This window comes from Hydra vulgaris, chromosome 08, assembly GCF_038396675.1.
Source record: "Hydra vulgaris chromosome 08, alternate assembly HydraT2T_AEP".
In the NCBI taxonomy this organism is placed as follows: domain Eukaryota; kingdom Metazoa; phylum Cnidaria; class Hydrozoa; order Anthoathecata; family Hydridae; genus Hydra; species Hydra vulgaris.
The window spans coordinates 63232501-63245626 of NC_088927.1; the positions used below are offsets into that span (position 1 = coordinate 63232501).

Sequence of the window (13126 nt, forward strand, 5' to 3'; positions counted from 1 at the left end):
ATATATATATATATATATATATATATATATATATATATATATATATATATATATTTATATATATATATATATATATATATACGTATTTTATATATACGTATATATTTATATATACTTATATATTTATATATACATATTATATACGTAATTTAGTTAAAACAGAGCTATATTTATATATTTTTTATAAATAAAACTACATATTTTTTACAACTATAAGTTTCATGCTGAATGCAATCAACAAGTAAAAAGTCTGATTTTTTCTCATGGAAAATTGATTCTGTACAGGAAAAAAAGGCATTAAAAAAATCTTTTCTTTTGACTGGTGGTTGTCCAGCAAAAATTTGTTCTCATGGCATCACTTGATAGTATTTGTCAAAAAGAGAGCAACCATATGACAATGCATGGTTGTATATATATACATACATATATATATATATATATATATATATATATATATATATATATATATATATATATAAATATATATATACATATATATATATACATATATTTATATATATATATATTTATATATACATATATATTTATATATATACATATATATATATATATATATATATATATATATATATATATATACACACTCATATATATATATATATATATATATATATATATATATATATATGTATATATATATATATATATATATATATATATATATATACATATATATATATATATATATATATATATATATATATATATATATATATATATATATATATATATATATATATATATATACATATATATATATATATATGTATGTATGTATAAGCAGTAAAAAAACGCTTATATATATTTAAGTTTTTTTTTTTTTTGTTAATTCACCTCCCCAAGGCCCAGAAGGCCACTACAGACAAGGAGGCTACTTAATTGTGGTTATAGCCCTCTCTCAACTCTATAACTCCAAAACAGGAACCTTGACGAACAAGGCCGCTGCACAGAGAAACAAGTTGAGCGTGGTACTACCAGGGACATGGTGGGGATCAAACTTGGAACCTCTCGCTTATGAAGCGAGCGCTCTACCACTACCGCATATAAAGAGTACTACTCCTTAGCAGAGAATCAAACCCCGGTCTGCCGCGTGACAGGCGGGGATACTTACCACTATACTACCGAGGATCCACTTTTATTCATCTTCATTCCAATAATTACATTCAAGTATGCACAACTGGTATAAAACAGCACATTTTTACACACACATATTTTACACATTAAAAGGTAAAGAATTTATTCAAGTTTGAGTCAAGTAGTTTAATAGAAGTTGTTAAATATTTAAAATATTTATTAACAGAAAAATTGGAAACCACATTTTCTAAAAGTGTTTTTATACTTAGTGACCCATTTTGAAACAAAAATTTTAGAGCTTTGCTTTTTAAAATTTTCATATTTTAAAAATGCTTTCAAATAAAATGATACAAACTTTTTCAACAAAACATTAAGTAAAACGCTTACCTCACACCCATCAGACATCCACTTCTTTTCATCCTCATTCCAATAATTACAATCAGTACAAAACGATAACATTTCATAGTCAAATGATCCTAATGACTCTGCCTCATCATAAGTGTATGGATTCTCAACATGATTTTTAGCAGGCATTGGACCAGCATATGAAAATAAGAAATTCAACTCACGTTTATTAGTAAATGCATAGGTTGAGTACACGAAGTTCCACAATAATAGAGAACCATCATCAAGAAGACGAGCATCTTGATTTCTTTCAAAAGTTCCAGAAAAGCTTTCACTTTTCTCACTCATATTACTATTCATATTTTTAGGAGTGAAACTAATGTTGCTTGTTGCTGCAAAAGTATTTTTTGTCATGACAACACCATGTCTAGCAGAAATATTCAGCATAATATCATAATCAAGCTTTGATGCAATTTTTCCATATTGAATGTAAACAATAAGATTTGTTAAATTATTTGGATCATTTTTAAACACTATCTTTAGAAGCATGTTACAACGTGATGCTATTGGTAGACTTACTTGGAATACATCATTAGGTATTGATAAAGATATATTTCTCCCATTCATTTTTTCAGGAATATTTTTAATGGTTATGTTGATTGGTTTTGAGGTATTTTGTACTTTAATTAATAAACCATCAAAACCAGCAAAGGAAAGACTTTGAGTTTCAGAAAGAATGTTTTGGGACCGATTTGTGTCCAATGTGTAAACAAGATCTTTCATTCTAACATTCTAAAAGACAATAGAGGGTAAATAAAATTTTAAAAACAAAAATACATTGCAAACAATTTCAAATTTACATGGCTTTAATTTTATTTGACAATTTTGATAATTTTATAAATTTGAAATTCAAATTTACATTAGCTAAGATCAGTGGGTTTTTCATGGACACATTAAACATATCTTGAAAATCGGGAAGAGTAAAACCGCCATCATCAGTAGAACCAAATGATGTGTTGCTTAACTCAGTTGCAAACTCTTTTCTTAGCATAAATTTAAACCGATTTGTTTCACCTAGAGTTGCATTTTCCCCTGGTACTTTGTAAAATTGTGCTGCTAAGAGATGGTTATCCAAAGATTTCAACAACTCTAATGCCATATTTCCCTATATCAACAGTATCTATTTTAATTATACAGGATGTATATTTTTTGAATTTATTACTGCTACTTTAATGTTAAATAAATAATTTAATGTATATATATGATTGTATGTATATATGTATACATATTTATGTAAATATATATACATACATATATATATATATATATATATATATATATATATATATATATATAAATATATATATAAATATAAATATAAATATATATATATATATACATACATATATATATAAATATATATATATATATATATATATACATACATATATATATATATATATATATATATATATATATATATATATATATATATATATATATATATATACATATATATAACTAAACAAAGCTTGATAAAATAAGACAAAAAATTAAAAAAAATTTGTTTAGGTACATTTATTTTTATAAGTACATACATTAACCGGTATTTTATGCTTTAAAAAAAGCTGCTTATAAGTTTAGCTTTTAAATAAATTTATAAAAGCTATATAATAATAAATTTATAAATAAATTTATATAAGCTTAAAATTTTATAAAATTCCTTAAAGCTTTCAAGGAGAGCTTTTATAAATTCATTGCGGAAAAAGTCTCATCATAATAAATTAAACTTTCCCTTTTAATGAAATGTTATGAAAATAAATTAAAAATAATGTTTTATTTTAAAAATTCATTTTATATTAATTCATCATTCTTGCTTAATTCTAGAATAATGATAATAAAAGTCCAAAAATTTCCAGTAAGAAAAAAACAATAAGCCAAGAAATCAAACAGCATGTTATTGACCTTAATATGGGAGGTCACTAATATCGAAACCTCTCGAATTTTAAAGTGTGTTTCACCTTAATGTAAAAGTAAATCTATTGCTAAGTTTAATGAAACTGGTTGTACTGCTGACAAAAAGCATTCTGAGCGCCCAAGAAAGACATGTATCGCTGATAATAATTTTATTTATAGAATAGCCAGAACAAGTAAAATTAAAAACAAATTTTTGAAACCGAATGCTTTTATATGTCATTAAAACACAAATTACTATTTTATTCTATTAAAATTCGGCTGTATGCATGTGTAAAAAACACAAAAAATTCAGGAAGAAATTCAGGGTCTCAAACAACAGACATTCTGCAAAATGAAGCTGGAGCAGTTGGTAATTGGGGCTGCATTACATACAATGGCCTAAGTCTACACATGTTATATATCAGTCGAATGGACTAAAAGATACATCGACACCCTCAAAAACTGTTTAATGCCTACCAAGGACATTTAAAATAAGTAAATTTTAAAACTAAAATTTATTTTTTTTCTATTTTTTAAGTTTTTAAGAGAAAAAGTAATTTTAATTTTTTGCCACATGCTCAACTTTTAATATATATATATATATATATATATATATATATATATATATATATATATATATATATATATATATATATATATATATATATATATATATATATATATATATATATATATATATATATATATATATATATATATATATATATATATATATATATATATATATATATATATATATATTATATATATATATATATATATATATATATATATATATATATATATATATATTTATATATATATATATTTATATGTATATATATATATATCAAAAAAAAAAGAGAAATGCAATCACAAACATTTAATTTAAACCAAACTCATGCCTTAACATTAAAATTATCAATAGTGTCTTTATTAGTTTTGTCCATAGAACCTTACACTTGTGTAAAGTTAATAATATTGATTATGAGTTATCATTTCTTATCAATAATAATATTTTTTAAATTCACCTCCCCAAGGCTGAGAAGGTTACTACAGATGAGGAGGCTACTTAATTGTGGTTATAACACTCTCTCAACTCTATAACTCCAAAACACAAACCTTGATGAATAAAGCCACTGCGTGGAGAAACAAGTTGAGCGAGGTACTACCAGGGATGTGGTGGGATTGAACTCGGAACCTCTTGCTTATGAAGTGAGCGCTCTACCACTACACCACTATCGCGTTAAATTATTAGAAAAAGGCTGTGAAAGAAAAGATCTGGAAAAACTAGTTAAATCTATGAAAGAAAGCAACAGTAACAAAAAAGATCTCATGAAAAAGCAACATTTTTTTACATCCCAAAAATGTTGTGTCTTTACGCTGGATCCCTGGAGTCCTAAATTAAGAAAAGTCTTAAAAAAACAGGATACATACTGGTGTTTAAATCTCAAAAAAATCTTCAAAATCTATTTAGATCCAAAAACATTAATACACTGCCAATTAATTTATGTCTCTGTGTTTATAAATTAGAGTGCTCTTGTGGGAAATGTTAAATTGGTGAAATAAGGTTAAAGATATTGTTGCATATATGTCAACATCAAACAAGTGCACAACAAGATAAAGAAGAAAATTCAGCTTTAGCTGAAAATATCCAAGAAATTTTTTACTAGAAAAGCTTCAATACTTTAAAAATAAAAATGAATAGTTATTACAGGAAAGTTAGGAAAGCGTTGGAAATACAACGTAATAAATGTACCTTTCGTGACAATGGTTTCAAATGAATAATGGCAATTGTATGACAATGTCATTTTGGAAATCGATGTTGATGTTGATTTTGGAAATTCATCACAAAAAAATCTCTAAAAAAAACTCTAAAGAATAACAAGTTGACCTATTTGAAAGGTTTTAGGTTGTATGAGCCAGGAAAACAAGTAGATGGGAAAAAGTTCCAAAGGGTTGAAGTGCATAGAAAAAACAAGATAAGTTAAAAGATGCAACTTTGCTGAATGACGAGTCAAGCAAGAATATGTTTTGATTGATGGAACTAGAGATGATAGCTCCTTTAAGCAGAGACAATGATAGTATTTGTTGAAAAGAGAACAACCTTATGACAAGTGACAATGGGAAACTTTTAAAATTCACAAAAAACAACAATAAAAATTAATAATTAAAAACAAAATAACTTTTTGAAAAAGATATTGTTAATTGTACCGACAATCTATGCTAGTATATGAATTAGTATTGATGAAGGACAGGGATCTCTAAATATTTTAAATAAAGGAACCAGAAATACACTGAGGTGAGTAAAATGATCATACAAAGCAAAGTTTGAAATGTAGAGAAAAATTATAATAATCTGAAAACACTTTTCCAACTCCGTCAACTCAATCAATTAAAGTTTACCTTAGCCTCTTAGACCTCCAACTCATTAATATCATCTTTATGTTACCCACACTTGAATGTACCTTGTAGGTACCTTATTTCATTATCTTGATTTAGGATGCAAGATAAACTTCAAATGAACAATACAATAAGTTCTTTTCTAAAATATAGGGTCTGTAATGTATTTGAGAAAGTTTCACTTGGATAAAAATTTCCCATAACCAGATTTCATCTCAAGAATTATCTTTATAGGCATAAGATTCTGATTGATGTTACATCAAACATCTGAACCAGTTCATAAAAACTAATACAAGATTCTCAAAAGGTTTGTTGTAAACAAGAAAAATGTCTATTATGGTGAGGAAATAAGACATATTGTTACTAAATACAATTCAATGTGACTGTAAGAAGATTTTAAAGGATATATTTATATTGAAACAATAAAATATCTTCATTGTAACTTTTTTTTATATTTAAAACAATGCTTGTGCATTTCATTGGTCTGAACTTTTTATTTGAAATTTATGTTTTGTGTTTATCAGTAAAGCAGAATTTTTCCGCATTTCAATTAGATTTTTGTTAAGAGGAAAATTGCAATTATTATTACGCTGATGTTTCAAGTTTCATCAAAATATATTTTGACACTAAAAAGATACAGCTATTTAAAGTTTTAAACCATCTCATTTTTTAAAACTCCCTCATTTTTTAACTGTTTTAGAAAAAAGACTAACTTTAACTTAAAACCTCAAAAAAAGGGCAGTGTTTCGAATTATTGCATTGAACATGACATAATAAAAGAATAACTTGTTAATGTCATTGCAAACAAACTTTGATTTATTTATTTATGCATCAAGTTGTTTCGAGAACTTTGTTTCATAATTAAAAAAAATTTTAAATAAAAAATTGAAAAATAGTAAATAGATACAATTATAAAAAGGAAAGTAGATCACAGTTTTTTTTGTTTTCACACAAGTATTACACTTTGAATTTGTTTTGTTAAAAGTATATTTTATTAATTTTCAGATAGTTTTAGAATACTTAAACATTATTCTTATTAATAACACGAATTTAAATAGTAATTGAAATAATAATATTAATAGTATAAAAAATAATAACAATAATAGTAAAAATATTACTTCAACATGACTTGATATTTCTGCTTGGTGGATGGGAAGACCTGAAATTTAAAATTTTAAAATTTACTAAAACAAAATCAAAAAAAGATGTTAAAAAGAAAAAAAAGTAACAAAGAGAAAAACAATATTAACAAAAAAAAAAAAAAAACGGTCAAATTTTTAAACCAAAATTAAGAAACCCCACATTAAAATCACCGAAAATTTCAAAAATTTTAAACTGGCTTTTTTTTTTTTTTTTTTTCAAACATCTCTACTTCCAACAAGGCTGCAAGTAGCCACTAATTAAAGTTGGAAGTTACTGAAAGAGAAAAGATGAAGATTGTAGAGCAAGATAACGATTGATGGACGACTTAAAGGATTGCAAATTATATGAATCAGGAAAGCAAGATGAAGGAAGCGAATTCCAGAGAGCTGATGTTTGAGGAAAAAAACTAGACAAATAAGCGTTTTTGGAGCACTTAGGAGCAGTCACAGAAAAAAGATAAGACTTTAATAAATGACGAGTAACATGAGAACGAACTTTAGTAGATGGAAAAGAGACGCTAGCTCTTTAGTTACCCTTTACCCTTTCTCTTTTAGTCTTGTTGTCTAAAAGAGAAGGGTATCATTAGAAGATCCGCCCCAGATATGGCAACAGTATTCCATAAAAGGCCGGATTTGAGATTTATAGAGATAGAGAATAGAATTCGTAGTAAGAAAGTGATGAGCTCGATAAAGAGATGCAACCTTAGCAGATGCTAATTTTGCAACTGATTTGATACGGTTTCCAAGAAAGATTGGAAGTAAGAGTTAATCCTAGAAGATGAAGAGTAGATGACTCATAATATAGGAAGATCTAAACTATTGCGATAACAATTGGCTGAAAAAAATTGAGTTTTATCTGTATTGAAGTTCACAAGCCACTGTGAGCCTCATGCTGTAGCAGAAGTGAGATCCTTTTCAAGCTCAAATGCTCCCTCCAAGCAATCAGAGGGTGTTGGTTTCTTATTACAACAAGAATAAATGGTAGTATAATCAGCAAACAATGCCACCTTAGATGTGAGAATATCTAGAAGATTGTTAATGTAAATTAAAAAGAGTATAGGGCAAGGATAGAACTTTGAGGCACCCCTGAAGTTACAGAATAAGAAGAAGAGTGCTGTCCATCGAGGACAACATTTATACTACGATTGGAAAGGAAGGATTCAGTAATCTTAAAGATGTTGCTGGATACACCATAAGAAGAAAGCTTATGGAGAAGACCAGCATGCCAAACTTTATCAAAAGCTTTTGAAATGTCAAGAGCGATGGCCTCAACCTCTCCACCTTTATCTAATGCACAATAAAACCTATCAGTTATTACTGTTAGCAAATCAGCTGAAGAACGAGAAGATCGAAATCCATATTGATGGTCAGAAAGTAAGTTATTAGATTCAAGAAGAGAAATTAAGTGTTTATTAATTAAAGATTCAAAAACCTTGCTTATGATAGGAAGAAGACTTATGGGACGGTAGTTAGACGAATCAGATCGCTCTCCAGAATTTTTGAAGATAGGGATAACGGATGCCATTTTCCAGCAGGCTGGAAAATAAGACTCTGATAAGCACTTGTTAAATAGTTTTGAGAGTATAGACGACAGCTCCGGAGAACACTTCTGCAAGACAATAACAGATACGTTGTCTGGGCAACAAGCTGTAGAAGAATCTAGGCAGGAAATCACTTTAGATACAGATGCTGGAGTGATATGAATGTCAAGCAATGGATCAACCTGTTTGTTGGCAATATCAGGTTAAACGCAATTAGTGGAATCAAGAGATGATATTGATGAAAAGTTTTTAGCAAACAATTCCGCTTTGTCTTTAGGTGAGGTGACAAAGTCTGAACCATAAAAGAGAGGTGGAATTAACAATTTGCCCTTATTATTGATATTATTAAAGATTCTCCAGAAGTCACGAGAGCCTAACTTTTGAGATGAGATACAAGATTTCATGACCTGAGAATAGCGGGTTTTGGCGTTAGACAAAACCTTTTTACAATTGTTTCTAACAGTAATAAACAGACGTCTGTTTTCTGGAGAATTGTTTTGCTGATAAATATGGAAGTAACGGCTTTAATTAGCAATCGCAGCAGCACAGTGTGAGGAAAACCATGGAGGAGAGTGAGGCTTGACCTGGAATTGTCGAGAGGAAACAAAAGATTCCATGCCAGCCTGATTCCACGAAGTTATGTAAGAAGCACATTTGTCGACAGGAAGACTAAAGACTTCTACCCAAGGGCCATCACAAAGAAAATCACGGAAAGAATCCCAGTCAGCTTTACTGTAGTTGTAAGAGGTTCGATAATAGGGGGATTCAGGTGATGAAGAAGAATGAGATATTAGTTTTAGAGAGATCAAAATGTGATTAGAAGCACCTAAGGGTGAATGTGGAGAAACTGAGCACTGACTAGGATCAGAAACAAGACATAAGTCGAGTAGAGAAGGTAAATGATTCGGGTTGTCTGGAAAGCAAGTTGGAAAGTTGACTATTTGAGTTAGGAATTGAGAAAGGCAAAAGTTGTGGGCTTAAATGCCTGCAGAATCACTGACACTAGAGCCAAGCCATTCAGAGTGGTGAGCATTAAAGTCACCGACAACAACAATATTAGCTGATGGATAAAGAGAGAGTGCTTGGTCAATATGATCAGAAATAACATCAAAAAGAATGCTGTCTTGAGATGAAGGAGAGCGATATAGAACAAAAAGAAAGGCAATAGAGTGAAGTGGTGCTAAACGAAAGCACATGAAAGAATAGTCTGTGGATTCAAACCTAGTTTCACGACAAACAGGTGAATTCTTACGAATGTAAATGCCCAGGCCAAGCATGTGACTATTGGAGTCTTTACGAATTAAAGGAAGATAACCATCAACACTAAGATCACAAGATGAGACAGCTGAACTCAAATTAGTCTCACAAAGAGCAAGTAGATCTGGTGAACTTTGCAACAGATAAGACTCAACAGAAGAGAAGTTACTTCAAAGTCCACAAATATTAGTGAATGACTGAGTTTTAGAGCTGTACCCTCATTAGGAGATAATATTATGAGTTGCCTAGTCATAAAAATAGAAACATATCCAAAACCCATGCATTGAGTCAAGAAGATCCAGCATTCAACATTCTAAACTGGAAACAATGTATTAAAAGTACATCTGCGTGTGCAGGTGCATTTAACATCTGCCTAAATCAAAGATGAGTATTTTTATTGAGACACCATCAATAGCCTTTACTCAACCAAGAGCCCTAAGGCAGGGGGTGTTTTAAGTCGGAGTTGGCATCTCCTAGCCTTTACCTAAAAAGGCATATCCTACAAGGCAGCAGGACATGAAGTAGATTGTACTGGTCTACATGTTACCAGAAGCAGGATAACCTGATCTAACTAATGATAAGAAAAAAGTATAGAAAAGGCTACAAGGCTGCAGGACATAAAGCAGTTGTTCTGGGTTGTATGTTACCAGTAGCAAGGTAACCCGATCTGACTAAAGTACTGATCTGACTTAGTATTAAATCTGATTTATAGACTGTTAAAAAATTAATATTATATTATAGAAAGTCCTACACAATTAGGTGTAACAAATTATTAATTTAATTACTGAAACACAGAAAAAAGTTTTTATATTACAACTTTTTTTAAAGACTGACCAAGTGTGTATTGTTTTTTAAAAAATTGAGTATTACAAAGCTTTAAACTTAGATAAATCGAAAATCAAACTTTGATTTATGTAAGTTTATAAAAAGTTCACTTAAAGAACAGCTTTTTCAATTTTATTTGAATAAAAGTAACAATATCTACAAGGGCAAAATATTTCACTAAAGAAAGAATTTTAAAAAGTAAGAATTATTTTCAACACTAAAAAACATTTTTCTGCTGAAAATTTAGTAGGATTATTATTCATACTTGTTTGTTTGAAGAAATGCTTACATTTTACTAGTCATACCAAATAATTTATCTTATTTAGGTGCGTTCAACTGGTTTAATGACATCAGAAATATGATGTCTACAAGATGTTAACTTTAAAGAACAAAAACAAAACAATTATAACATTGCATAATAATATTGAATTATCAATTAACATTATTGTAAAGTTTTTGTCAAAAACATTCTACAAAATATTTAAAAATGTGACAAAATTGCTTGTTGTGATCCATTTAATTCACGCACAAAGAAAACCACTAGTAACTAGCTGTAAATCTTGAATATTTTATTATTATATATTACTTTAAAATTTTTTTTTTTTAAAACATAACAAAAATTATGAAAAGATGCAAAGACAAAGACAAGCTTTTTAAATTACAAATTATTTAAATTTTCATTCATTTTTTGACTTTAACTTTAACTTTGTTATTTTTAGAAACTCTAGCTACAATAAAAAATTCACAAGTCATCATTAGAAGTAGTTTGAATAATGCTCCTGGGAAGAATTTCTGCAACCTTTGCAAACAAAAGATTGCAAAAGAAGAAAGAATCTTACAGGAACAAAGTTAAAGTAAATTGATAAGACAGGAGATCAACTTCAAAATTCTAATACATCTCCTCTAAAATCTCATTCAAAATCTTCAAACCTTTAAAGGTAAGTGAAAAAGCTCAGAAGGAAAGTAAAAGATTCCATGCATCAATTAAATGGTAAAAATAGTTGAAAGTTAATGTATCAAAGTGAATATTTAAAAGGAAGAAAAATAACAAAAAAGACTTTTGTGAAATCTAAAGTAACTGCGTGATTCAAAGAAAACAGTCTAAAACCTCAAATAAGCTACTCAAAATTTGCTTCATTTGGACAACTATGTATTTTGTCAAGTGCAAGTTTATAAATACTGTTAGTTAGTCCTTATCACAAAAATGCCAAATTGTTAGTACATTAAATTTTGATGAAACATATATCGATTTATTTTCAAAAACTGTTTAGTCAGTGGGAAACAGAGAATGCATGCTTGCACAGTGTGATGGTTATCATGGTAATGAACCACTCACCACATATTTGTGTGAGATTTTTGAGAATATGATAAACTACAAGCAATTGCAAAATATAAATTATGCAACACTTTTAAGTTTGACAGCAGATGCTCTAATTTTCATCGAACTTATATTATCTTGCTTTGAAAAGCTGAAGACTTATTCTTTTATTTCTGACTCTCAACCACGGTACTTTGGTAAACTAAAACAAAATTTGAATCAATCAAGCATTATCATTATTGGTGACTTTACAGAAAATTAAAAGTGCATCTTTGACTTCTAAGCACAATTTTCAATAATACAGAGCTATTACTGAAACACTTAACAATGTAATTTGCACTCATGCAAATTACATTGTTAAGTGTAACTTTTTGCATTTTATAAACTCATGCACGCTTACTGATACAGTAAGCGTGCATGAGTTTATAAAATGCAAAAAGTTTTTTTGTCATAACTTTTTGCTTTTTGACTGAAAATAAACTAAATTTTTACTATTCATTTTTATTGGTTTGCTTTTTGCCCTTCAATTGACAGTCGAGATGTTCCCATCGAGATATATCCCAAAGATGTTCCATTGGATTAAAAATTGGGTTTTGTGAAGCCTAGTCAAAAATTTAATTTCTTTTCTAAATTAAAAAAACTTTGAAAATTTGAAATGCCACGTGGCTGAATTTGAAAATTCAGCCACATGGCATTTTGACTTTTTCATGTGGCAACATAACTTCTTGATTATCTCTAAATATATATTTTCATCCATTGCACCTTTGATGCAATGAAGTGGACCAATAGAATCACAACTGAAAGATCCCCTAACCATTGTATTGCCACCATCATGTTTAACTGTTAGCGTTTGATACTTAGAAGCAAATCTGTCACCTTTTCAACATCTCACATACCTGATATCATTGGTACCATACATGCAAAACTTTGCATTCATCACTGAACCTGACTTTTGACCATTCTTTTGAAGGAGAAGTCCAATGCAAATTATCTTTTTCTAATTTCATTTGGGCTAAGTGATTATTATATAATTATTATATAGCAATAAATATTAATGATTTCTTGGCAGCACAATACCAAACAAATTATGATGACGCAGGCAACATTTTGTTGTATTTACGCTGCAGTTAACACCCTAATTCTTACTCAAAATGCCATTTAATTCGAAAGATCTTGTTTTGATTGTCTTAACAAAATTCTATTGAAATGTTCAGTGGTCTAATTATGCTTGTTTTTAAGAGTCT

The 13126-nt window shown here is 28.6% G+C and overlaps 1 protein-coding gene across 1 annotated transcript in view; it reads right to left on the reverse strand.

Annotated features, from left to right (window-relative positions):
• LOC100207051 (location of vulva defective 1) overlaps nt 1–13126 on the reverse strand; it is a 95410-nt gene that overhangs the window by 41126 nt on the left and 41158 nt on the right. The window contains exons 14-16 of the mRNA XM_065804143.1: nt 6918–6958; nt 2360–2605; nt 1483–2232 (exon numbers count right to left, since the gene is read on the reverse strand). Coding sequence (XP_065660215.1) covers nt 1483–2232; nt 2360–2605; nt 6918–6958 — 1037 coding nt within the window. The remainder of the gene's footprint in view (nt 1–1482; nt 2233–2359; nt 2606–6917; nt 6959–13126) is intronic.